Here is a 24,619-nt window from a genome sequence, read left to right on the forward strand (position 1 = left end):
TCTTCCATACCAAGTCTCCTACGTCGAAACGCTTAGCTTTCACGTGTTTGTTGTAAGCCTTGGCAACCCTTCGCTTCTGAGCCATCAATTTTTCCAAGTGCTGTGGCTCGGTTCTCTCCCAATTCATCAATATTGGTGTACATCATTTCATCGTACTACTCTTTAGCCATACCATCCTGGAGTTTTACTCTTAATGATTGCACCGTAATCTCCAGGGGTAACACGGCCTCTTATCCATATGTTAGCATGTAAGGAGTGACTCCAGTGCTTGATCTTTTGGAAGTTCGATAAGCCCATAACACCGTCGACAACAATGAGTCCCATTCCCTTGGGTTGTCCTCCAAATGCTTTTTAATCAATCCGATGATTATTTTGTTGGAAGCTTCTACTTGGCCATTAGCTTGAGCGTAATAGGGCGTCGAATGAATCATCTTGATACCCCTCGACTTAGCAAAATCTCGTATTTCTTGGCTTGTGAAGATCGTCCCTTGGTCAGTAGTGATAGTCTATGGAATTCCAAATCGATGAATAATTCGCTCTTCGATGAACTCCCTAACCATTTTTTGCGTCATGCTTTTGTATGACGCCGCTTCAACCCATTTTGTGAAGTAATCTGTGGCCACTAAAATGAAAGCGTGCTTCTTCGACGAGGGAGGATAAATTTTCCCTATTATGTCCATTGCCCAACCCTAAAAAGGCCACGGCTTGATAATTGGGTTCATCGGTGCGGCCGGTACTTGCTGGATTGGTCCATGCCTTTGGCACGATTAACACCCCTTCACGTAATCGATGCGGTCTTGGGTGATTGTTGGCCAAAAATACCCATGTCGCCTTAACAACCACTTTGTTTTCAATCCAGCCTGATGCGCATCACAGATCCCTTCATGGACTTCCGTCAAGACTAGCATTGCTTCCTCTTGCCCCAAGCATTTGAGAAGCGATCCGTCGATGGTCTTTCGATATAACTCATTGTCGATCAGCAGATATTTTAAGGCTTTTCTTTTGAAGTCCCTCTTGCTAGAACCTGGGTTTTTCAAGTAGTTTACCAAAGGGGTTCTCCAATCTTATTGGCCACTGGTTTCTCCCGAGCTTTCAGATCGCTCAATCATCATTACCCGAGCATCTATTGATGGTAAGGTCCTTACACGAGTAATGATGTGGTCCGCTAGTTCCTTCGATATACGATATCCCGACGCCATCCGAGCCAATTCATTAGCTTCTGAATTTTCACTCCTCTTGACATGGATTAGCTCGTATTCGACGAACTTCGACAACAATTCTTTTGCCAGGTGGTGATGCCTAATAATGTTTTCATTCAAACATTGATACTCACCATTTAGTCGTTTGATCACCAGGTGAGAATCGCCCTTCACTTTAATTGACCCGATCCCCATGTCAATTAAAACATTCAGCCCCACGATCGGGGCTTCATACTCGGCTTGGTTATTTGAGCATTCAAAGTCGAGCCCGAATATGAGTTTTGTTTTCTGTCGAAAAGGTGATATAACCATGATTCCTGCACCCGCTGAACCGGATGCCACCGACCCATCGAAATATAATATCCAAGGCGCAATACCCGGATAATTGTCATCATCCTCGACTTTTAAACCCGAAGGGTATACTGTAATAAAATCAGATATTGCCTGCCCTTTTCTTGCTTTGAGCGGCACATAAATCAGATCGATTTCTATTAGAGTGAACGCCCATTTTGCAATCCGGCCCCTAATGATTGGCCCGGACAACATGTACTTAATCACGTCTGTTTTACAAATTACATGTACCGTAGTCGGCAACATATAATGTCGTAATTTTGTACAAAGCGTAGTACGATGATAAACATAGTTTTTCGATGGACGTGTATCTCGTCTCGGCATCATTGAGCATCCTACTTAGGTAGTACACGGCCTGCTCTTTCCCTTCGTCATTTTCTTGAGCCAAGATACTCCCGATCGTTGTATCGGCGGCCGATAAATACAACTTCAATGGCCGTCCCGCCTTTGGTGGCGTCAACACTGGTGGCTTGATGAGATACTCTTTTAACCCGTCGAAAGCCACCTGATGTTTCTCTTCCCACACAAACTCTCGCTCATTCTTCAATTTGAGCAACGGGGAGAAATCTTCGATTTTTCCCGAGAGGTTAGCTATAAAACGCCGCAAGAAATTTAATTTCCCGATTAACATTTGCAGCTGTTTTTTATTATCGGGAGATGGCAATTCTGAAATAGCCTTAGCTTTATTCATGTCTACCTCTATACCTCTTTGATGAACCAAAAAACCAAGGAAATTGCCAGCTTTTATCCCGAAAGCGCATTTTAAAGGATTCATTTTTAATTTAAATTTGCGCATTCTCTCAAAAGCTTGCTTTAGGTGGTCCAGATGACTTACCTGGTCTGTCTTGACGATGACGTCGTCGATATAGACCTCCATGAATTCCCCAATCATATCATGGAAAATGTAATTCATTGCCCTTTGATACGTAGCACGAGCATTCTTCAAACCGAAAGGCATGACGACCCATTTGAACGTACCAATAGCCCCGGGGCATCTAAATGCTGTCTTGTGAACATCCTCCGCCGCTATTAAATATCCGATTGTACCCAGAATGTCCGTCCATGAGGGACATCATTTCATTATTGGATGCCGAATCGATCAACATATCGGCGATGGGCATGTGGTACTCGTCTTTCGGGGTGGCCGCATTAATGTCTCGGAAATCAACACACACTCGGAGTTTGCCGTTCTTCTTCTTGACGGGCACAATATTCGACAACCATTCGACATACCTTGCTGATCTTATGAATCCGGCTGAAAGGAGACGCTCGATTTCCTCCTTAACTTTAAGGATTACTTCGGGAGCGAATCTTCTAGCGGCCTGTTGGTGTGGTCGAAATCCTCTTTTAATTGGTAATCGATGCTCAACTATGCTCCTTGAAAGACCAGGCATCTCATGGTAATTCCAGGCAAAACAATCCTTATATTTTTTCAATTGGTTTACCATTTGAACCTTGTATCTCTGATCAAGTAGTTGGCTCACATAAGTAGGTTGAGGACAGGCCTCATCTCCGAGATTTACCTCTTCCAGTGGGTCTTGAGCTTGAATTACCTTGTCGTCCTCCTTAATTGGGGAGTCTTCAAAATCTAAAATGCCGTCTGCAAGCTGTCGGGCTTGATCACTTTGCTCGGCCCTATAGGCCGCATACCTCTTAGCGAGGTTTTGCGCAAATGACCGACTTTCCATCGGAAAACTGGTCAATTGGTTCCACCGGTTCCTTTCTTGGGATTCATTCGGTACTCCCTTTGTCGAAATGGCGGAATGCAATATCTCTTGGGTCCACTTCGGGCGGCTTGGATATGCGAAGGCAATCATCTGGCATCACTTTGTCCCGGCCGGATATACGGGTCCAGGTAACACAAGTCCGGGGATTTGCTTTTACATATTCGACTTTGTCCCCATTCCAAAATGCCAACATCTGGTGAAGCGTCGATGGGACACATTGGTTTCCATGTATCCAATCTCGTCCCAACAGCAAGTTATAAGATCCGTCGGCGTCGACGACACGGAAAGACGTCCTCGAAGTTTTAGATCCGACGGTCGGGTCGGCGACATATACTCCCTTTACTTCGGTAATTTCGCCGGTGAAATCAGACAATTGTATATTCGATGGGATTATCTCGTCATCATTTCTTCCTATTTTCTTGAAGAAGCGGTATGGAATGAGATTTAACGTTGAACCCCCATCCACAAGTACTTTCATTATCGGCCGTCCGTTGATCTTGGCATTTATATTGAGCGACCTTAAATGATTTGAGAGATCTTCCATGGGTTTCCCGAATTCCATGGTTTCTTCATCGCTGAAGCAAAACCGAGCCCCTTCCTTTTCTTGCGTCGTTTCTTTGTCGCCGCCGTCAGCCGAGGTCGACTCGAGTTGAAACTCGTGTGGTAACTTAACTCGTACCATACAAGAGCTTAGGGGGGAAACCGACCTGCTAGCGGGGGTTTTAAATCGAGATTTGGACGCATATGTTTTCTGTGTCTTTGTACCCTTGTCCTCTTTTTCTTGAACTGGGTGTGTCTCTTCTGGTCGTCGTCGCCAAACCAGATTTCTCGGCCTCCGCAGTTTGGTGTGGTTAGAAGCTCCTGCCATCGAGTCATGACCGGCTGGAATCTCCTGTTGCCGTAGTATGTGGACCCTGTTCTTTCTTTGCACCCTTCTCTTCTGAGTTCGGGTCAAGATTTTCTCCTTTTCTTGATCTTCCGTCACCTCATACCATGACCCCTCTACGGGGTTGCTTGGTATCTTAAGAGTGCGTCGACGATGTGGCTCATAAAGGCCTTGTCGAAAATTTCTGTCGAACTCCTTTCCCCATCCATAGTGGACTCTTTCTTGAGTATGTGGGGTTGGTGGACCATAGCTTACGTAATAATCAAACTTGCCACTTGGCTCACCTAAAGTACCAATTGTAGGGTCCCCTTCATCGTATCTCTGCTTAAATGACCTATAAACTCTCCGATGATTGGAACTTCTTCGAGGTCCGGCACTTTCAATGTGAAAAGGCGTCTTATCCCTCCGACTAGTTCGACCGCTCTTTTGGTACCCTTCCTCGGGTGTACTCATGTTTCCCAATTTTCGCCTGCAATAAGCGCATAAATTTGTTGACGTATGGCCTTTACTCGATCGCTTTAAAGATACCATTCCAGTCATCACCGGAAAAGGATCCGCGTCCACATCCATCGGGGGTTTCCCTTTATCTTCAGCGAATTTGATCTTTCCTTGTCGAATCGCTTCCCGAATGTTCTTTTTGAGGACTAAACAATCCGATGTGTTATGGCTCCATGAGTGGTGCCATTTGCAATACTTCTTCCCCACTAATTCTTCTTTGGATGGTATATTCTGCCCTTACGTCGGCCTGATTTGTCCGTCGCCCAAGACGGTATGTCGAAAATTTCTTTCGCCCGATTCGCATCGAATGAATAATACACTGCCTCTTTTGCTTTAACCATTATAGTTGACTTTTCTTTCATCCTTGCTGGCTTCAGTGCTTGGCAAGTGTATGGCTTGTCGATGGTTAATCGAGCGACGGCCACTTCGACGGGCTCCGTTGATTCTTCGTCGAAATTAGGTGGCTCGACAAAACTTACATCTCCTCTTCGGGTGTGCCTTTTGTCTTTTTCCTTGAGCGGACTTTCGTGCTTTGTTGCCATCGTGGATAATTCGAATAGATCTGCACATGGATGTCCCACCATCCTATCTCGTATTTCGAATTTCAATCCGTTGAAAGCGAACTCGGCGAATGTCTTTTCTGGTAAAGGAACTAAACATTTGTTCCTAGCCCGTTTAAACCTTGCAATAAACCGGTCGACCGTCTCGTTTGTCACTTGCTTCATTGTCGACAAATCTACTACCGACAAGTTCGACACCGCTCTTTGAAACCGGTCATGAAACAAACGCTCCATCTGTTCCCATGTCAACACCGAATTGGGTGGTAGTGCGGTATACCATATAAAGGCTTTTTTCGACAAGGATAATGGGAAGAGCCTTAATTTCCAGTGATCCGCATGTGTAGCATCTCCACATAGTGCTAGGAAACGATTGATATGTTCATACGTGGACCGATCATCCTCGCCAGTAAAAAGTGTGAACTCGGGTATTTTAAACCCTCTTGGATACGGGATCGTATCCATCTAATCCGGGTATGGTTTTCGGTAAACATTAGCCCGGTATCCTACCATTGGGTCAATGTATACGGGTGCCTGGTCGAACACCGGCTGATGGTACTGTGGTTGATATGGCATTTGATATCCAGGTTGTGGCGGATGATATATGGGTTGCACAACGGGCTGAAACATTGGCTCGGGACCTGGTGGTTGTAGGGCCCGATTCATCTGCTGATATCCAGGTCGTACGGCCCGGTGTCCATACTGTCCTTGCCCCTCGACTTGGGGTAATTGATCTTGCCCCCTAGCCTGCCATTACCCCCTAAAGGGCATTGCCCCCTAATTTTCGATAATCATGGGTACCGGTTGTTCATTGATAGGGACGGGGTTATGTTGGGCAGCTACCTCCCGACGAGCAACATTCTCGTCTTGTCGAACAGGGTGTCCTGGAAACATAACAGTATCCGCAGGTATATCTTGTCGAATAGGATGTCTAGGGAACATACCCGTGTCCGCATTTACCGGGGGTCTAGGTTCGTTGGCCGGTAACGTCTCCCCTCGTTGCGGAATCCGCGGAGGTGCTAAAGGTTGAGCATTACGCCTTGCAAGGCCTCCATTTGGCGGTGTTGTTATTGGTAGACCGTTTTTTGCTGTTGGCACGAAACCATTCCCTTCTTGAGCATGAGGTGGGTTGATTGTAATCCCATGCTGCCCCGCAGCACATTCGTGATACGTGTTGATGATTAACGGCCTGACAACTTCGGTCATCCGTTGGACCATGTGATCGATAAACTCGTTACGGACTTCTTCGATGGTACGCCTTATCGATGTTAACATGACAGGCGTCATTTCTGGATTTCTCCTTGGCTCCTCAACGTTACGTCGAGAGACCTCGACGTCCTCTTGGTGGGCCGTGGATGACTCCATTCGTTGTATTTCTTCCTGGGGTTCGTCTCCACCACCGTCTATGTTGTTACGTCCTCGTGTGCGTGGCATAGCACTTCTCTCGAACCGACACCAAAGGTCCCACTGGGTGTGCCAAAAAAGATTGTTGCGCATTAAAATCCCTCGACAAGGCTTTGTTGGCGATGGGTTCTAGGCCCAAATTGATTATGGCCCAATGAAGGTTGTTTACGCGGGAATCTTTTATCGAACTTAATCCGTTCGTTTTCCGAAAAGGGGTTCCGGGTCGATTTTGGACAGAGAGTGTCAAATGCAGTAGATTTACACAAAAGGGCGCGTTACAAACGGGCTTTCGACAACTTCGACGGCCCAATATGCAACAGGAACAGTATGTGACAACTGTCGACGTGACCACGGAATTGAATCGACAGGACCGGGAGATGATATAGGACACAATGCTGGAATTTAATCAACAGCACTGGACGGGGGATTGTAGGACACAATACCCGAATTGAATCGACGGCCTTGGACAAGATGGGTGAAGGGTGCAACACCGGAATTTAATCGACGGCACCGAACCTAATGAGTAGACGCCGGAATCTAATCGACGACACCTAACTCTGGATATGATACTCGTCGGAATTGAATCGACGACGGGGATCTGAAAACTACAGCTAGGCTAGGCTAAAGGCTAAAGGTTAAGAGCTAAGAGCTAGTTTTGAAAATGCAAGTGTTTTGGATTTGTTGTTGTGTGTCCTTGTATCTTGCTATTGCGAGGTATTTATAGGCAAGCTCTTTGGTAACCGCCGAGCGGTTTCTTCCTTTGGCCCCACGCTTTGCTCTTTTCCATAAGCCACGTGGATGACGATTTCCCGGTCTTCGCGCCTTTTCTTTTTATCCCGTGGGAATTACCGCCAACCGCTTCGATCGTGGCCTCCCTCCGCGCGCTTTTCTTGCTCTAGAAGAAAGTGGCGCCAGAATTTATTCCGACACGTGGCACCTTTCTGATTGATACGTTCCTTGCTTCGGTGTCCCTTCCCGTAGCTGATTATCGCTTCCTCACGTGCTTGTCACGAGTCTCTCTTGGATTATTTTAAGTGTCAACAATAAGCAATTGATGGAGATATAGCAGCTGATTGAGATTGTGCTTGATGTGCAATCAAGGAAGAGATTGTAACCAGGTGAGATTGTGATTGATGAGCAAGCGATGGAGAAATTGTAGCTGAATCGGGACACATCATCGTTTCCTTTGACAGTGAATTCCCCTCTAGATCAAGTTAAGTTGCTCATTAGGTAATTGAAGATTATTCGATGTGATGGTTGGTCTAGCTAGTTTGGCCAGGTGCGATGATGGCAGCAGCATTGGCATGAGTCGCCTTATGTAGACTGCAACAGCATTGCGCTAGCCATATGAACAACAATGCTCTCTCTCATCCCATTCCTTCAATTTTTTTTTATCTCTTTTTCATCTTTTTTTCTTTTTTACTTTTTTTACTTTTTTTACTTTTTTTTCTTTATTTTTTATTTTATTTTGCTTTTATCAAGCTTAAATATGATCAGATACATGACAATATAGACATAGTTTTAATAGACAAGTGCAATTAGAGATAAATGAATGAATAATCAAACTATGATGAAACACGAAAAAAGTTCGATGAAAGTTATTGCATTGTAATATTAAGCAAGAGAACAATAATTAATGCTAATTGTCAAGTAATAAAAATAATTCAAATGGAAAAAGAAAATGGAACCCATGTGAAAATTGAAGTAACAAAGCCAATTTGCGCCCGGGAAAGTCTTGGTCTACCTGAATTTTATTGAAGTTTCTTTGGCATCATCTCTTTTTCACTTTTGCTTCGCTTCCTTTACAGAAAAAGTACACGATGTGCAGTAAAAGCCTTGATCCTCCTGAGTTTATGGTATGCATGGCAATTACAGTGCCGAAATTTGCAGCAAGATGGGTGGCACTGATCCAATGAAGGGTGTTGAGGTAGTAATTAATGATTGGCAACCGCTTGATAGGAGAATCTTGGTCCTTTTGAACCCGATTTTCTCGTTCATCGGTGTCATGCGTAGAATATAATCTTCAGTAAATCATATATTGTTACATGGTGATTTGTGACTCGTTTATTATTGCTCGAGTAAAACAAAGCAACTTGCTACTAGATTGGTTGGTGTGCCGACCCTTATTCTTATTTAGCACAAAGCTAGTGCTCTTGTTTTCCTTATTAAATTGACAAAAAATTAACCGTCTTTGATGACTTGTAGATGTATAACAGCAAGTCCTGGCCTTCCCGATTTTATGGTTTATATACACGGAAAAAAAAAACAACAACATATGATTGTGGATGCTACAAATATCAGGGGATAATCTCTAACATATGATTGTGGATGAAACGTCATTATCACTTTTTCCGTTTTGCTTCACTTTCTACACAAAAAAGTTGATGAGTTCCGGTAAGTCTTGGTCTTCCTAGTAATGCCGTAGAAATTTGAGAGGAGCGCATGTGTTGATGCACGTTATGTCCTCGAGTTAGATTGTTCTCCTTTCTCTTGAGACCAGGACTTCTGGACGTCGTTTGAAACAGAGGACCTTTTCTTTTGGCCAAAGCACAGACAACTTAGCCGTATTTGATGGCTTGTTGATGTATCACAGAAAATAAGATGCCATAGTTTGTTGTATCCTAGGTAACTTAGGTTTCAAAAATATTGACATAGTAGCAGTCCTTTGATGCAATTTTGGTACCCCGATGCTCATAGGGGTGAGCATGGTTCCAGGGTAGAACCGAGAACCTAGAACCGGAACCTGTAGGATCCGGTCCGGTTTCGGGTTCTAAGGTATGCATGGTAGATTTCAGGTTTCAAAAATTGAGGAACATATTCCAACGGGTAGGTTCCGGGTTTCAGGTTCCATTACCTAGAACATGGAACCTAGAACCTAGAACCTAGACCCTAGATCCTAAAATAAATTTTTATATTTTTCTTGATACATATTTTTGCACGATCCTACAATGTTCTATGGCATCCGATGATGAGTGTATAATCTAGAGCCAAACAAATTTTTAGGTTTTAGGTTCCAAAAAATGATAAACGTGCTTCGATGGATTAGTGTTAGGTTCTAAATGTAATATGTATGGAACCAAAAACTACTCACCTCTACTTTCTCTTAGATGTTGTAGCGTTCACTCTCATTTTGCTTAACTAAAAATGAAAAAATAAAATAAAATAAAATAAATTATAAGTTCTCGGGTACCCTGGAACCGACCCTAGAACCTGTGACGGGGTAGGTTCCAAGTTCCAAGGTATAACAGGTAAGTTCCAGATTCCAAAAAATGAGGAACCTATTCCGACGGGTAGGTTCTAGGTTTCGAGTGGAACCCGTAAGGAATCTGGAACCGCTTACCCCTAGATGCTCATGGAGCTGCCCGGTAAGGGTAAGCATAGTCCGAGTTGGTCCAATTTCCGAACAGTGCAATGAAACCGGTAAAATGAAAATGAAAGGTAAAGAACTGTATTTGGCTTATTGATTAAATTTCCCTATGAGATGGATAAACCCCATGCGAGTGAGGGAATGACACTTGTTTTTGTGCAAGTCCATTTCTTTCTCTAGAATCTCATTTCAAGAATCCCCGGTTTGGAAGGCAGAGCTGTAATTATAGAGAGCGATATCTATCTACGCATGCCAATTGCCCCCATAAAGCACTCAAATTGACTCCGACAATCCATGCACTGAAAATTGAGAGACTGAGATTAAGAGCGAGATAGTGAGACCCCGGGCGGCTAAGTTGTTTATGAAGCTGACTATAGGTAGCGGCACTGATCGCAACAGCATCGCGGTGGGCCGGTGGCCGGGGGGATGGTGGTGTTCTCTCTTGCTCCATTCTTGCTTCTTCTTTTTTTTTTAAAAAATTTTAATCCTTCTTGAAGTTATTTTTTCTTTGCTTTTTTCACTGTTCATTTGAGCCTGTTCTTTGAAATTTTAGGCAACTCACTTAAAACATGACCATTTTGCCAACCGTGATTAGAGGAGCGAGATTAAAAATAATCCATAATGCCCCGACTCATGAGGGCAAAATAAATAAGATGCGAAAATTATGGAACACAAAGACAAGAAAACCAACTTCGAAGCCAAATAAAGAAGAAATCTCAGGGACGCGATCTTTAAACAACATGGCAGCCGAGGCAAAAGTTGGAGTTACGACCGAGACATGAAGATCATCACGGATACACCGGAGACAAATCCACCGGCACCGATGAATTCTTGCTGGATCGAGATTAAATGTTAAGAACTTTTTTTCTTATTAATTTGAAACCAGAGGGACACTCCTGAACAGTAAAAATCGGACGGACGTGAGCAGAAAGGGTTCGACACGTGGCGACAAATGACTCGTCGAACGATGGCATCCGGGGACTTTCTAGAGATACCGGTCCGTGGGATCCATTCTTGTCACGAGCCATGTGATCAACGGTAGTGGTGGGGGCTTTCGTGTAAGTCCGAGTCACAGTCGATCTTCACGCTGAGCGAGTCGTCCCTTTTTGCCGAGGACCACGTGATAGGTTGACGTGGCAAGCGCTTACGTGCTGTTCACCAATCATGGACTGACACGTGTCACTAACGTGGAAATAAATAAAAATTAAAATCTTAAAAGTTTCTTTTCTCCGTTCTCTCTTCTTCATCCTCCCTCTACGAGCGTGGGCTTGACTTCGAAGCTAGCCTAGTAATCACCTCGACTCGCTCAACGCCTTCGAGTACGGCTTATTGCTACCCACCATAAATCATAAATAGAAGGTCAAACATATAAATTTGACTTTCCAAGTCCATCCATGGACAATTATTTATGGATAAATTTCATTTTCTAGAATTTAAATGAAGCCTAATTTGCAAAAAAGAAAGAAAGAAAGGAAGAAAGAAAAACTTGCAATTGAACGAGATTTGACCGGCGTGTGCATTTGGGAGGGTAGATGGAGAGAAGAGAGGGTCAAGGGAGAGTAACGGCAGTTCGCCAAAAATGTAAAGCGATGGGAAAGCAAAAGGAAGTCGTGCGCTGGAACTTTAAAAGCACGTTGACGGCGATTCCTTGCCGTCTAAAGCCGGCGACGCTGAAGCTACCGTGCACGTAACGCCGCCTCCGGGCCTCTCTCAAAAGTCGTAAGTGGGGAGAGGAGAGCAAAGAGGGTTAGATTTTTAGAATCTAAAAGTTCAAAATTTTTTCAAATTAATAAGAAAAAAAAATTCTTAACATTTAATTGTTTAGCAAAACAAATTCATTTTTAGAACCCTTTCTGCTCACGTCCGTCCGATTTTCACTGTTCAGAAGTGTCCCTTTCTTTGCCTAGAGTCTCAATTCAAGAATCTAAAGTTTGGAAGGCAGAGCTGTAATTATAGAGAGTGATATCTACCTACGCATGCCAATTGCCCCCATAGAGCACTCAAATTGACTCCCACAATCCATGCGCTGAAAATTGAGAGGCTGAGATTAAGAGCGAGATAGTGAGACCCCGGGCAGCTAAGTTGTCTGTGAAATTGACTATAAGCAGTGGTGCTGATGGCAACAGCATGGCGGTGGACCGGTGGCCGGGGGACGGTGGTGCTCTCTCTTGTTCCATTCTCGCCTTTTTTTTTTTTTTTTTAAATTTTAATCCCTCTTTAAGTTATTTTTTTTCTTTGCTTTTTTTTTTCTTTTATTGAACTTAAATTGCAAAAGGTACGTGAAAATCTAGTTATAATTCTAGTGGACAGTACAAGAGAGATTACTGAATGGAAAACCACTATATGATCAAACATGAAAACAGTCGGATGAAAATTATAGTAACGGTTAATTTCAAGAATGTCCTGTGACGCGTGGAAATTTTACTGCTGATGAGAAAAAGGCATTCACATAGGGATTGAAGAGGAGGAACGTCAACACTGAAGCAACAGTGCCAGTTAGCGTCCTGCAAAGTCTCTGTGTTCTTCATTTGCTCTCTTTCACTTCTGCTTCACTCTCTAGAGCCCCCCTCCCCCCCCCACCCCAAAAAAAAAAAATTAGTGATAAGTCGTCGGAAGTACTAAAACTTGTCACGAAAATGCAATTGAGTGTTAAAACCCTCAAAAAGTGTAACTGTATCTTAAAACTTGTCAAAAAGTGTAATTGAAATCCTAAAACTTTCAAAAAGTACAATCAAGTCCTAAAACTTTCGTGATAAATTTTAGGATATACAGTAGGCTTATCCCAAAACATTACATGATAGTCCAGTAAAGTCTTGGTCTTCTTGAGTTTATGGTGCATTTACTAGAGCGGAGCACTTGTGGACTGAACGCATCCTTGAAAGTCTTGGTCTTCCTTTGAACTTTTTGGTAGGTGGAAGTCTTGGTCGTCCGTGACTTTAATTACGAAGTGTTCTCTCTCCATTAGCTCATTATCACTTGGCTTCACCATAACCTAGCGCTCGTGCTTGCCGGATTGTCGTCGTTGATCTCATCCCCGTTCATCGGTCGAGAGAAAGAGTAATCTCTTATTAACACCCTCGCTTCCGGAGTGTATGAGTGCCGCAAAGTCTCTTATCTGACCACGTAATCGAAACCAGACCAAGAATCCCTTGAAAGGCTTGGGTCTTTTTTTTTTTTTTTCCTCTTTTTAATGTTTTTGGCAAGCGAAGGTCTTGGTCTTCCTGGACTTCAAAGTTTTTTTCCTCCATTAGCTCATTTTAACTTTGCTTCACCGTGACACCTTTGCTGTTCTCTACAGTGACCAATTCACAGATGGCCACTGGAGAGATCGTTTTGGGTTCCTTCTTGGCTGCCTTCTTTCAGGTCCTGTTCGAGAAGTTGACTTCTCTGGCATTGGGCTATGCACAATGGGCAGGAATCAGCACGGCCCTCCTAGAGGAGTGGAAGGAGATGCTGGTCACAATCAATGCAGTGCTGGCCGATGCAGAGGACAGGCAACTCACCGGTAACCCTCTAGTGAAGCTTTGGCTGGACGATGTTAGGGACTTGGCCTATGACATGGAGGACTTGCTTGATGAGTTTGCAATCAAAGCCGCTCAGATTGAGTCGGAGGTAGAATCCAGCACAAGCAGAGGTCTGGAGAAATGGAAATTCTCTTTCTTCGGCGGAGATAAATCCTCTGGATCAAATTCAAACATGCACTCGCTCGTGTCTAAAACCAAGGTACAAGAGATCAATGGCAGGTTGAAAGTAATTGTCACCAGGAAGGCTCGTCTAAGCTTGAGAGAGAATGTTGTGGACAGATCCAACTACACCAACAAAAGGGATCCCACAACTTCTTTGCCGGAGCCTCGGTTTTTCGGCAGGGAGAAGGAAGAAGCGGAGATACTCAAATTATTGATCAATGAGGTCGAAAATTCAGATGCCACGCTGAACATAGTCCCCATAGTTGGGATGGGCGGTGTTGGAAAGACAGCCTTGGCTCGGCGGCTGTATAATGATGCCAGAGTATATAGCTCTTTTGAGAAGAGAGCGTGGGTTTGCGTGTCAAATGTTTTTGATGTTCATGACATAACAAAGACTATTTTGAGGTCAATCACTGGGCTGTCCTGTGACGGTGAAGATCTTAATGGGCTTCAAGTTAAGTTGAAGGGCAAACTATTGGGGAAGAAGTTTCTTGTGGTTTTAGACGATATCTGGAATGAGAAGTATGAAAAATGGACTGCCCTCTTAAAGCCATTTGAAGCAGGGGCCAAGGGAAGCAAGATCATTGTCACGACTCGCAACCTTGCTGTTGCTTCCATAACAAGAGCATCGCCGTATCCTTTGAAGGAATTGTCCTTTGATAATTGTACCAGTTTATTAGCCTTTCATGCTCTTGGAACGACAAATTTTGAGTGCCACCCGGATTTTGAAATAATAGGCAAGAAAATAGCTGAAAGATGTAAAGGTTTACCTTTGGCAGCGAAGATGTTGGGCGGTGCCCTACGTAATAAAGGGAATCCGAATGAATGGGAAGACACCTTAAATAACAGAATATGGGATCTTCCGAAGGCGGAGAATGATGAGATTCTCCCTGTTTTGAAATTGAGTTATGTCCATCTTCCTTCCTATTTGAAGAGATGTTATGCTTATTGTGCAGTATTTCCCAAGGATTACGAAATTGAGAGAGATGAGTTGGTACTCTTATGGATAGCAGAGGGCATTTTAGATGGACAAACAGCAAAGGGGAGTAACTTGAGATTAGGACAGAATTACTTCGATGAGTTAGTATCCAGATCATTTTTTCAACAATCAAGTGCCAATTCATCCAAGTTTACAATGCATGATCTTTTGAATGATCTAGCAAAGTCAATTGCGGGTGGGGCATGCTTTAGCTGCGGGGAGTCTCACTTGGAAGTTAATGAAGATGACGCATCTCTTGAGAAAGCTCGTCATGCGTCATTCATCTCGTCATGGTTTGTTACGGCAAAATGCTTAAGAGCATATCACCGAATGAAGGTACTAAGAAGTTTGATGTTCTTGCATATTGGATCTAGAGGGGACACCTTCTCTATTTCCATCAAGGTACTACATGACTTGCTAATAGAATTGACGTACTTGAAAGTGCTCTCAATATGTCACTGCGATATTGTAGAGGTACCGAATTGTGTTGGTGATTTAAAACATCTTAGATATCTTAATTTCTCGTACACTCATATCACAAGGCTACCTGATTCAATTGTCGGCTTGTGCAAATTACAAGCTTTGATCTTAAGAGGATGTCAAAACCTTTCAAAGTTGCCTCAAGGTATCACAAAATTGGTCACCTTACGGTTTCTTGATATTAGAGATACAGGAAGTCTCAAAGAGATGCCCTTTGGTATTGGTAATTTAAAGAACCTTATTATCTTGTCGAAGTTTGTGGTAGGATCAGAGAAAGGGTCACGGTTGGAGGAGCTAAACAGCTTGCCACATCTTCAAGGAGAATTATTCATATCAGAATTGCAAAAAGTGGAAGAAGTTAGAGATGTAGTTGATGCTAATTTGCTTCAAAAGCGAGGCCTTACGAACTTATCCTTGCATTGGGATGAACATTTGGAAAGTCTCCAAAATCATGAGCTCGAAGCACAAGTGCTTGAGTCTTTGCAACCTCACATTAATCTTGAAAATCTCAATATTTCGAACTATGGTGGTGCAATATTCTCTTCATGGTTAGGTGGTCCATCCTATACTAAAATAGTGTCTTTGTGCTTGCGGGGCTGTCCTAATGCTATATTGCTGCCCCCACTTGGACAACTACCTTCACTTAAAGAAATATCTCTTGAAGGTCTACATGCTGTAAGAACAATAGGCTCTGAATTTTACGGATGTAAAAGGCCTTTCTCATCCTTGAGAACTTTGAAGTTGAAAGAGATGTTGACATGGAAGAATTGGTTTCCTTATGTCGGGGGCCCAAAAGAAGAAGTCGCATTCCCCTATCTTCAACAACTTGTTGTTCGAAGTTGTCCTTCATTGATCGGGACATTGCCTTGTCAGCTTGATTGTCTCATAAAACTTGAAATCCATTCATGCCGGCATTTGAATAACTCAACTAGTGAGGTTTGTCTTCCTTCTCTCCGTGAGTTATACCTTGAGGATTGTAATGAGGGGGTCTTAAAGTGCCTGGTCAACCTGACTTCTTTGACCATTCTTGGAATTCAAAATCTTGCCGAGCTTGTTTGCTTGGATCATGGGTATATGAGGTGCTTGGTCAAGCTGAAGGAGCTTCGTATAGGACGCTGTGACAAGCTAACATACTTATGGCAAGATAGAAATGAAATATTAAACCATACTTGCCTCCAGAAATTAGCCATCGAAAGCTGTCCTCTATTCACATCTTTTGTGGCAGGAGATGGAGAAATAGAGTTGCCGTGCAGCTTTGAAAGGATGGAATTGAGTAGTTGCACGAGTTTAGAAAAGCTTCCAAGCAAGTGGCACACATTTAAACATTTGATAATTAGGAAGTGTCCAAAAATCACGGGACTAACCATTCCTCTGGATGACCCCAGCAGCAATAACCCGTTATCTCAACTTGAATATCTTCGGATTATCGATTGTGATTCTCTGACATCCTTTCCGCTTGCCAAGGGAAGCCTTGATGCTCTGAAGATACTTTGTATTGGCGAGTGCGAGGGAGTGGAGTCGGTGAAAGAGATCACCGTAGAATCGCTCGAAGAAATGACAATCGATAGCTGTGTGAATCTGGGAAGCCTCCCACGGTGCCTTCACACGCTCTCCCATCTCACTCGTTTGGAGATAAGTGGCTGTCCAGCATTGGAGGTGGAGGACTTCCCTCCCCTTCCCATCACCCTGTCGTGTCTTATAATTAGTAATTGTCCGAAGTTAAAGTCTCTACCAAATCAGTGGCATCAGCTTACATCCCTCCAAGAGCTATGGATTTCGGAATGCCAAAGTATCAGACGCTTTCCCAAAGGAGGTCTGCCTCCCAATTTGCGGCGCCTTTTAATAAGAGGGTGCGAGAATCTGAAGCAGCCAGCGAGAGAATGGGGCTTACATATGCTCGCGTCGCTAAAGGCTCTCTTCATTGACTTTTGCATGGGAGGGGAGGGAGAGAAGGTGTGGTTTCCTGATTCATGGAGTCTTCTCTTCCCTTCCTCTCTAACCCATCTTCGCATTTGCAACATGTGGAACGTGGAAAGACTATCGAGCGGTCTTCGCAGCCGTCTCTCCTCTCTCAAACATTTATGGATCGACTGTTGCCCGAAGCTGATGTACTTGCCAGAGGATGGCCTCCCTCCCTTCCTCCAAGAACTGTACATAGATAAATGCGAGATTCTAAAGGATCGATGCTCAAAATTCACTGGCGACTATTGGCCTCTCATCCAAGAAATCCCTCTCATCGAGATGGATTGGGTTCGGATCCAATGAATTGAGTCTTCCATGTACAGTCAGTTTTCTATGGTTAAGGTAAGTTTTTTGGTTTTCAAGGCATCGATGTCGATTCTGCTGCCTCAATTCGATGCGTAATACAAGTTGATATTTTCTCATGCAGATATTCGCAATGAATTTCCAAAACCCGCCCACTGAGGTCAATAACATCCAAGAAAGCCCACTCATCTTCAGGTAATGATTTGGACTTAATTTCTTTCTTTCACACTTGCCGTTTAGCTACTGCTGCTGCTCCTGGATCCATTTCCATTCCGAATCCTCAACTCGATGCTAGAAAGTTCATGTATTTCCACGGACAAGCTGCACATGAATTTCCACATACCAGCTCCTGAAGGTCCAGCGTTGACATTGGGTTGCTCTGTTTTGTTTGACAAGGAAGTGCGCAATGAAATGGTTATAACGCTGACGTTGGACAGCAAGTCAACCATTGTTTCATAAAAGCGACTATTCCTCAAAACAAATAATACCTACATGGACTTGCTCACAGTGCTGGAATTATGATGCGTGGATGTGCCTGTCTATATAGATCGTTGATGATATATCTTGAGCTTTGTTTGATGCCCTAAAATTGCTTGTCTTTCTACTTATGGAAATTATGAGGAATAGTTGCTCTTGTATTGGTATTTTTCCACAACTTCGGTGACTGTTATGTTTTTAGTGACCTGAATTATCTCAACTGTGCTTGTTTTGCAGAACATCCCATTGTCATCTTTATGTGGCAAAATCTCTCAGGAGGATCATATGCAAACACTTTTGAGGTAGGCAAATGATGTGCTTATGTTCGTCTTTTGCAACTTGACCAAAGAAAATAGAAGGCTGTTTAGTTTGGTAGGTGTACTGATATGCTCTCAAGTTTTGTTTTTCGGTGACATGCTCTAAAAGATTAATCTGTATCATGACGTCAATTATCGAAGTCTATATTCAGAGCCAAACGAAGAAGTTTTCTTACTTCCAACAGCAGCAGCTACTGTAAAGAGGCAAAAACTAGGATTTAAAACAGGTGTTTACAAGTTGGCGAATATGACAACTAAATTTGAATGAACCCCTGCAGATTATAATCCATTTAAATCTGACTTCCTTGTCAAAGTCCATAGTTCATCTTTCTTCTATTCAAATTCCCATGCCATATGAGAACACTTTTTCTTTTCCTTTGTTGTCAAGGAAAGGCGGAGAGGAGCAATCGGGGAGACGATGCTCTGTCGCTCTGTTCAGTCTTCATGAAAGGCCTGATGACTACGACAATATATTTTCATTCAAAGATTGCGAGAAGGCCTTCATCGTCTACCACTCGCAACCATTTACCGAGGGTAGGTAAGTCTGTCGCTATAACCCCGCCAAGCTGCCGGACCTCCATTCATGGACAAGAGAAGATACAGTCACTATGTTCCCTACAAAGTTATCCTCGTGACCTCGCGTTTGTGGAATATCGGCTTGTAACATTAGGCCACAGTCACTCGGGGTGATCAGCAGTCCCCCATAGTTCTGCATTAGCAGAATCATAAGGGTCATTCAGGAAAAAACAAAATCATCAAAACAGTCACATTGGTTAGACTTGGAATGGGAAGTACCATGGCATGTCTTGTTGTTGATTTGTTGTTGCAGCCTGGTGAGTACGTGTATAATTTGTTTATCTGATTACTCTTGTAATTGTATTTTTCACACGACAAAGTATTTTTTACTGTGGGCTACCTGATTTTCTCATCCCACATTTTTTTTTTGTTCCCATTTTCATCTCGCACAGCATATATCAATCTTTTGGTTGAACTTGAAGAGCCTGATGGCTGTGATTCAATCGAAATAATTATGTTGACGATGGCGATTGACAATGCCTGTACCTTTCCATTTTCTCTATCTTTTGATTCAATTGAAATTATTAAGGTTCGACCAACTTTATGGGAAAAATGCAAAAGACGATCCCGCCGCTATGGCACGGTACGCTTTGAACGCAAGCAAGTAGAAGTTTCTATTAGAACAATATCGCAAAGAAGGTCAATTCTTTTGGGATAAGAACACCACAAGTATCATAATTTTCGTACAGCACTCACTTGAGTTTCATTACTTTTTTTTTTCAATCCACTAAGTGCCATAACTTATGTACGGCTTTCACTTAAATATCATGACTTTTTTTCCGATAACTTAAGTGCCATAACTTTTTAAAAAAGTTCACCACTAGTGCTATGCCACGTCGGATTTTCGGCAATTGGGTGAACGTTTTAAAAATAAAATTGGTACTTAACTGATCAATTGAAAATTATGGTACTCAAATGAACATTTTTGGAAGTTATGGCCGTTAAGTGGTCAAAAAAAAAGTTATGACACTTGAATAAGCGCCGTACGAAAGTTATGGCGCTTGTACTATACTTATCCCCAATTCTTTTGCATTCCATCTACTAGCCAAATTGCACATGCAATGTGACTAAGTGAAAAATTGACCTTCAAAAAAATTTTGAAAAAAATATTTTATTACAAATTATTTGTATTATTAATTAATGAAAATGATTATTGGTATAATTTGAAGAAATTATACGAAAATATGCGGAAAATAAAAAGTATTTCAAGATTTGGAATTTTCATTTGGCAAGGTTATTGTAAGATAGAATAGATTCAAATTCCAAAGTTGAAATATATGAGAGACAAGTAAACTTATTAATTTGCAGATTCGTCCATGACAGAATATTTATAAAATAATTAATTGAGGAATGTATGTAAACTTTATGGTGATAACAAATATGTCTAAACTGAGAGTATTAGTGGTTATAGTTTTCTGAACATCTAACAGTTTACAGCTCTTAAAATCCAGTCAAAAATATTTTGTGAGACAATGCATTAGACGTTCCTACAATCTATTCATTCTTCCATACGTTTCTACGATGTCTCGGCGCTCTCTAGCCCCATTCCTTCACTTTTTTTGCTTTTTCAGTTTTTTGCTTTTTCGCTTTGTTTTTTTTTTCTTTTAGAGATAAATGAATGATTTATAATAAGATGATTAAACATGAAAACAGTTTGACGAAAGTCATTGTATTGTTGATTTTAAGCCAGAGAACAACAACCAACGCTAGTTGTCAAACAATATCTCATTCAAACGGGAAAAAAAAATTTCCGACCAAAAAAAAGGGGGAAAAAAAAAGACAAAGAGAACTCATGTGAAAAGTGAAGTAATAAAGACAATTTGCGTCCTGGAAAGTCTTGGTCTTCCTGAACGTTATTAAAGTTTCTTTCGCATCATCTCCTTTTCACGTTGGCTTCACTTTCTTTACAAAAAAAAAATGTCCATGTTATCAAAAAAAAGTCTTGGTCTTCCTGAGTTATGTGGCAATTACAATGCTAACAATTCCTAGCAAGATGGGTGACAATGATCCGTTAAAGGGTGTTAAGGAAGTGGTTCACGATCAGAAATCGCTTGATAGGAGAATTCTAATATTTTTTAACACTTTTTTTCAGTTCATTAATGTTATTTATAAAGTATAATTTTTTATGGATCATATATTGTTAGACGGTGATTTGTGACTAGTTTAGTATTGCGAATGCCAGAGTAAAACAAAGGAACTAGCTCAATGGATTGGTTGGTGTACCTAACCCTTGTTTCCTGTTTAGCTCAAATCGCGTGCTTTTGTTTTCCTTATTGAACAGACAAAAATGCATGATGAAAAGTCTTGGTCTCCCCGAGTTTGTGATTTATTTTCATGACCTGTGAACAGAGCATCCTCGAAGTCTTGGTCTTCGTTTCACCTTTTGGCGGTAGGTGAAAAGTCTTGGTCTTCCTGCACCGTCATCGTTTTCTCTTTCCTTTAGCTCATTTTCGCTTTGCTTCACCATAGCCCATTCTCGCCCCCTTCTCAACGGTGTTCTCATCCTGCTCGTGCGAACCTAGCGCTCGTGCTTGCTGGATTGCTGTCGTTGATCTCATCCCGTTCACCAGTCTGCTCCAGGAAGTCTGCTTGGAAAAGGTAAGAGACAACCACCTATTCTTTCTCAAATCTTTCTATGAATGGAAGCAAAAGCAATATTTTGAGCAAAAGAAGAGGACGGCAGCGGCAACATATTTTGGTTCTAAAACCGATTTCATGCCTTGCTGTCAAATACTTGCTGTCAAGTTTAATAACAAGTATAATAACAAAAAAAAATTTGTTACCTCAAGTTTAAAAAAAATTGTTACTTCAATTTGTGCTGCTGTGAAGCCAAGATCATATCACTCCATTGATTTCTGCTCTGTATATTTAATTTTGATTTTTTTAACCTTTGCCTCGTATCCCTTGAAAGCCTTGGTCTTTGTTTAAAAATTGGTGGTTGGTGAACGTCTTGGTCTTCGCGGACTGCATTGTTTTCTCTCTCCATTAGCTTATTTTCACTTTGCGTCACCATAACACCTTTGCTGTTCTCTGCAGTGACCGATTCACCCATGGCCACTGGAGAGATCGTTTTGGGTTCCTTCCTTCAGGTCCTGTTCGACAAGATGACTTCTCTCGCATTGGGCTACGCACAGCGGGAAGGAATCAGCACCGCCCTGCTCGAGGAGTGGAAGGAGATGCTGGTCACAATCAATGCACTGCTGGCTGATGCAGAGGACAGGCAACTCAGCGATAACCCTCTAGTGAAGCTGTGGCTAGATGATGTCAGGGACTTGGCCTATGACATGGAAGACTTGCTCGATGACTACGAGATTGAAGCCGTTCAGGCCAAGTCGGAAGCAGAATCCAGCACAAGCAGAGGTCAAGTTAAGAGAAAGTTCTCTTTCTTTGGCAGACCGCGCTCGCTCGTGTCTGAAACCAAGGTACAAGAGATCAATGGCAGGTTGAAAACGATTGTCACAAGCAAAGCTAGTCTAAGCTTGAGAGAGAATGTTGCGGACAGATCCAAGTACACCAACAAAAGGGATCCCACCACTTCTTTGCCAGAGCCTCAGTTTTTCGGCAGGGAGAAGGAAGAAGCACAGATGCTCGAACGACTAATCAGTGAGGTTGAAAATTCCAATACCACGTTTAGCATAGTCCCCATAGTTGGGATGGGCGGTGTTGGAAAGACAGCCTTGGCTCAGCGGCTCTATAATGATGCCAGAGTATATAGCTGTTTCGAGACAAGAGCATGGGTTTGCGTGTCAGATGTTTTTGATATTCTTGACATAACAAAGACTATTTTGCAGTCCATCACCGGGTCGTCCTGTGCGGGTGAAGATCTTAACAGCCTTCAAGTTAAGTTGAAGGACAATCTATCCGCGAAGAAGTTTCTTCTGGTTCTAGATGATATCTGGAATGAGAAGTATAAAAAATGGACTGACCTCTTAAAGCCATTTGAAGTTGGGGCCAGGGGAAGCAAGATCGTCATCACCACTCGCAACCTTGCCGTTGTTTCCATAACAGGAGCATCGCCATATACTTTGAAGGAATTGTCCCTTGACGATTGTACAAGCTTATTAGCCTTTCATGCTCTTGGAGCAAAAAATTTTGAGAGCCACCCGGATTTTGAAACAATAGGCAAGAAGATAGCTAAAAGATGTAAAGGTTTACCTTTGGCAGCGAAGATGCTGGGCGGTGTCCTACGTAATAAAAGGAATCCCGATGAATGGGAAGATACCTTAAATAACAGAATATGGGATCTTCCGACGGCGGAGAATGATGAGGTTCTCCCTATTTTGAAATTGAGCTATGTCCATCTTCCTTCATATTTGAAGAGCTGTTTTGCTTACTGTGCAATATTCCCCAAGGACTACCAAATTGAGAGGGATGAGCTAGTACTCTTATGGATAGCAGGGGGCTTTTTAGATGGAAGAAAAACAAAGGAGAATATCTTGAGATTAGGACGGGATTACTTCGATGAGTTAGTATCTAGATCCTTTTTTCAACGATCTAGTGTTGACACGTCAAAGTTTTTGATGCACGATCTTTTGAATGACCTAGCAAACTCAATTGCGGGTGGGACGTGCTTTACCTGCGGGGAGTCTCGGCTAGTGGGTGATGAAGATGACGCCTCTCTTGAAGGAAAAACTCGATATGCATCATTCATCGCACCGTGGTATGTTACGTCACAATGCACGAGAGCATATCACCGAATGAAGATGCTAAGAAGTTTAATTCTAGTGCGCGGTGGATCTAGTTGGTGGGGCTCGAGCCGATTCGTTATTTCCAACAAGGTGCTACATGACTTGCTAAAAGAATTGAAGTATTTGAGGGCACTCTCGGTATGTCATTGCTCCATCGTAGAAGTACCGAAATGTGTCGGTGATTTAAAACATCTTCGATATCTCAATTTCTCATACACTAATATCGAAACGCTACCCGAGTCAATTGTCGACTTGTGCAAATTACAAGCTTTGATCTTGAGAGGTTGTCAAAACCTTTCAAAGTTGCCTCAAGGTATCACAAAGTTGGTCGGCTTACGGCTTCTCGACGTTAGATATACAAGGAATCTAAAAGAGATGCCATTGGGTATCGGCAATTTGAAGAATCTTACTATCTTGTCTAAGTTTGTGGTGGGAACGGAGAAAGGGTCGCAGTTAAAGGAGTTGAAGAACTTGCCACATCTTCAAGGAGAATTAATTATATCAGAATTGCAAAAGGTGGAAAAAGTTACGGACGCAGCGGATGCTAATTTGTTTGGAAAGCTAGGTCTTACCAACTTATCCTTGCAATGGAAAGAACATTTGGGAAATCTCCGGAATCATGAGCGCGAAGCACGGGTGCTTGACTCTCTGCGACCTCACACTAATTTGGAAAATCTCACTATCTCGCACTACGATGGTGCAAGATTTCCCCCATGGTTAGATGGTCCGTCCTATTCTAAGATAACGTCTTTGTGCTTGAGGGCCTGTTCTAATGTTACATCGCTGCCCTCACTTGGGCAACTACCTTCATTGAGAGAATTGTCTCTCAAAGGTCTACATGCAGTAAGAATGATAGGCTTTGAATTTTATGGAAGTAAAACGCCTTTCTCATCCTTAACAACTTTGAAGTTCGAAGAGATGTTGGCATGGAAGGAATGGTCTCCTAATGCCGGGGCACGAGAAGAAGAAGTCCCATTCTCCCGTCTTGAGCATCTTGTTGTTCGCAGCTGTCCTTCGTTGGTCGGGACATTGCCTTGTCAACTTGATCGTCTTCTAAAGCTTGAAATTCATTCATGCCCACATTTAAATGACTCAACCAGTGAGGTTCATCTTCCATCTCTCCGCGAGTTATACCTCGAGGATTGTAGCAAGGAGATCTTAA

At 42.6% G+C, this 24,619-nt stretch overlaps 5 protein-coding genes across 16 annotated transcripts in view; all 5 read left to right on the top strand.

Moving 5' to 3' along the window:
- Positions 1-24,619, top strand: part of LOC115733080 (putative disease resistance RPP13-like protein 1) — a 491,263-nt gene that overhangs the window by 336,738 nt on the left and 129,906 nt on the right. The gene's annotated exons all lie outside the window — the stretch shown is intronic.
- The window catches only part of LOC115744901 (putative disease resistance protein At3g14460), a 130,781-nt gene that overhangs the window by 43,770 nt on the left and 62,392 nt on the right, over positions 1-24,619 (top strand). The window lies entirely within an intron of this gene.
- LOC115732205 (putative disease resistance protein At3g14460) overlaps positions 1-24,619 on the top strand; it is a 51,464-nt gene that overhangs the window by 25,560 nt on the left and 1,285 nt on the right. The gene's annotated exons all lie outside the window — the stretch shown is intronic.
- Positions 16,310-24,619, top strand: part of LOC115729447 (putative disease resistance protein At3g14460) — a 71,423-nt gene continuing 63,113 nt past the window's right edge. Inside the window, exons 1-2 of one of the 3 annotated variants that reach the window (XR_007198795.1) lie at positions 16,310-17,438; positions 17,523-17,593. Coding sequence is in view for 2 of the 3 variants with exons in the window: in XM_048280932.1 (XP_048136889.1) it covers positions 16,398-17,399 (1,002 nt within the window). In the remaining variant the exon portion in view is untranslated. Of the gene's footprint in view, positions 17,440-17,522; positions 18,070-24,619 lie in introns of those variants that run through there. The other 2 variants (XM_048280932.1, XM_048280933.1) reach the window with 2 other exon arrangements.
- The window catches only part of LOC115729449 (putative disease resistance RPP13-like protein 1), a 95,112-nt gene continuing 91,663 nt past the window's right edge, over positions 21,171-24,619 (top strand). The window contains exon 1 of the mRNA XM_048280130.1: positions 21,171-21,367. The gene's annotated coding sequence lies outside the window, so the exon portion shown is untranslated. The remainder of the gene's footprint in view (positions 21,368-24,619) is intronic.

Source organism: Rhodamnia argentea, chromosome 6, assembly GCF_020921035.1.
Source record: "Rhodamnia argentea isolate NSW1041297 chromosome 6, ASM2092103v1, whole genome shotgun sequence".
In the NCBI taxonomy this organism is placed as follows: Eukaryota; Viridiplantae; Streptophyta; class Magnoliopsida; order Myrtales; family Myrtaceae; genus Rhodamnia; species Rhodamnia argentea.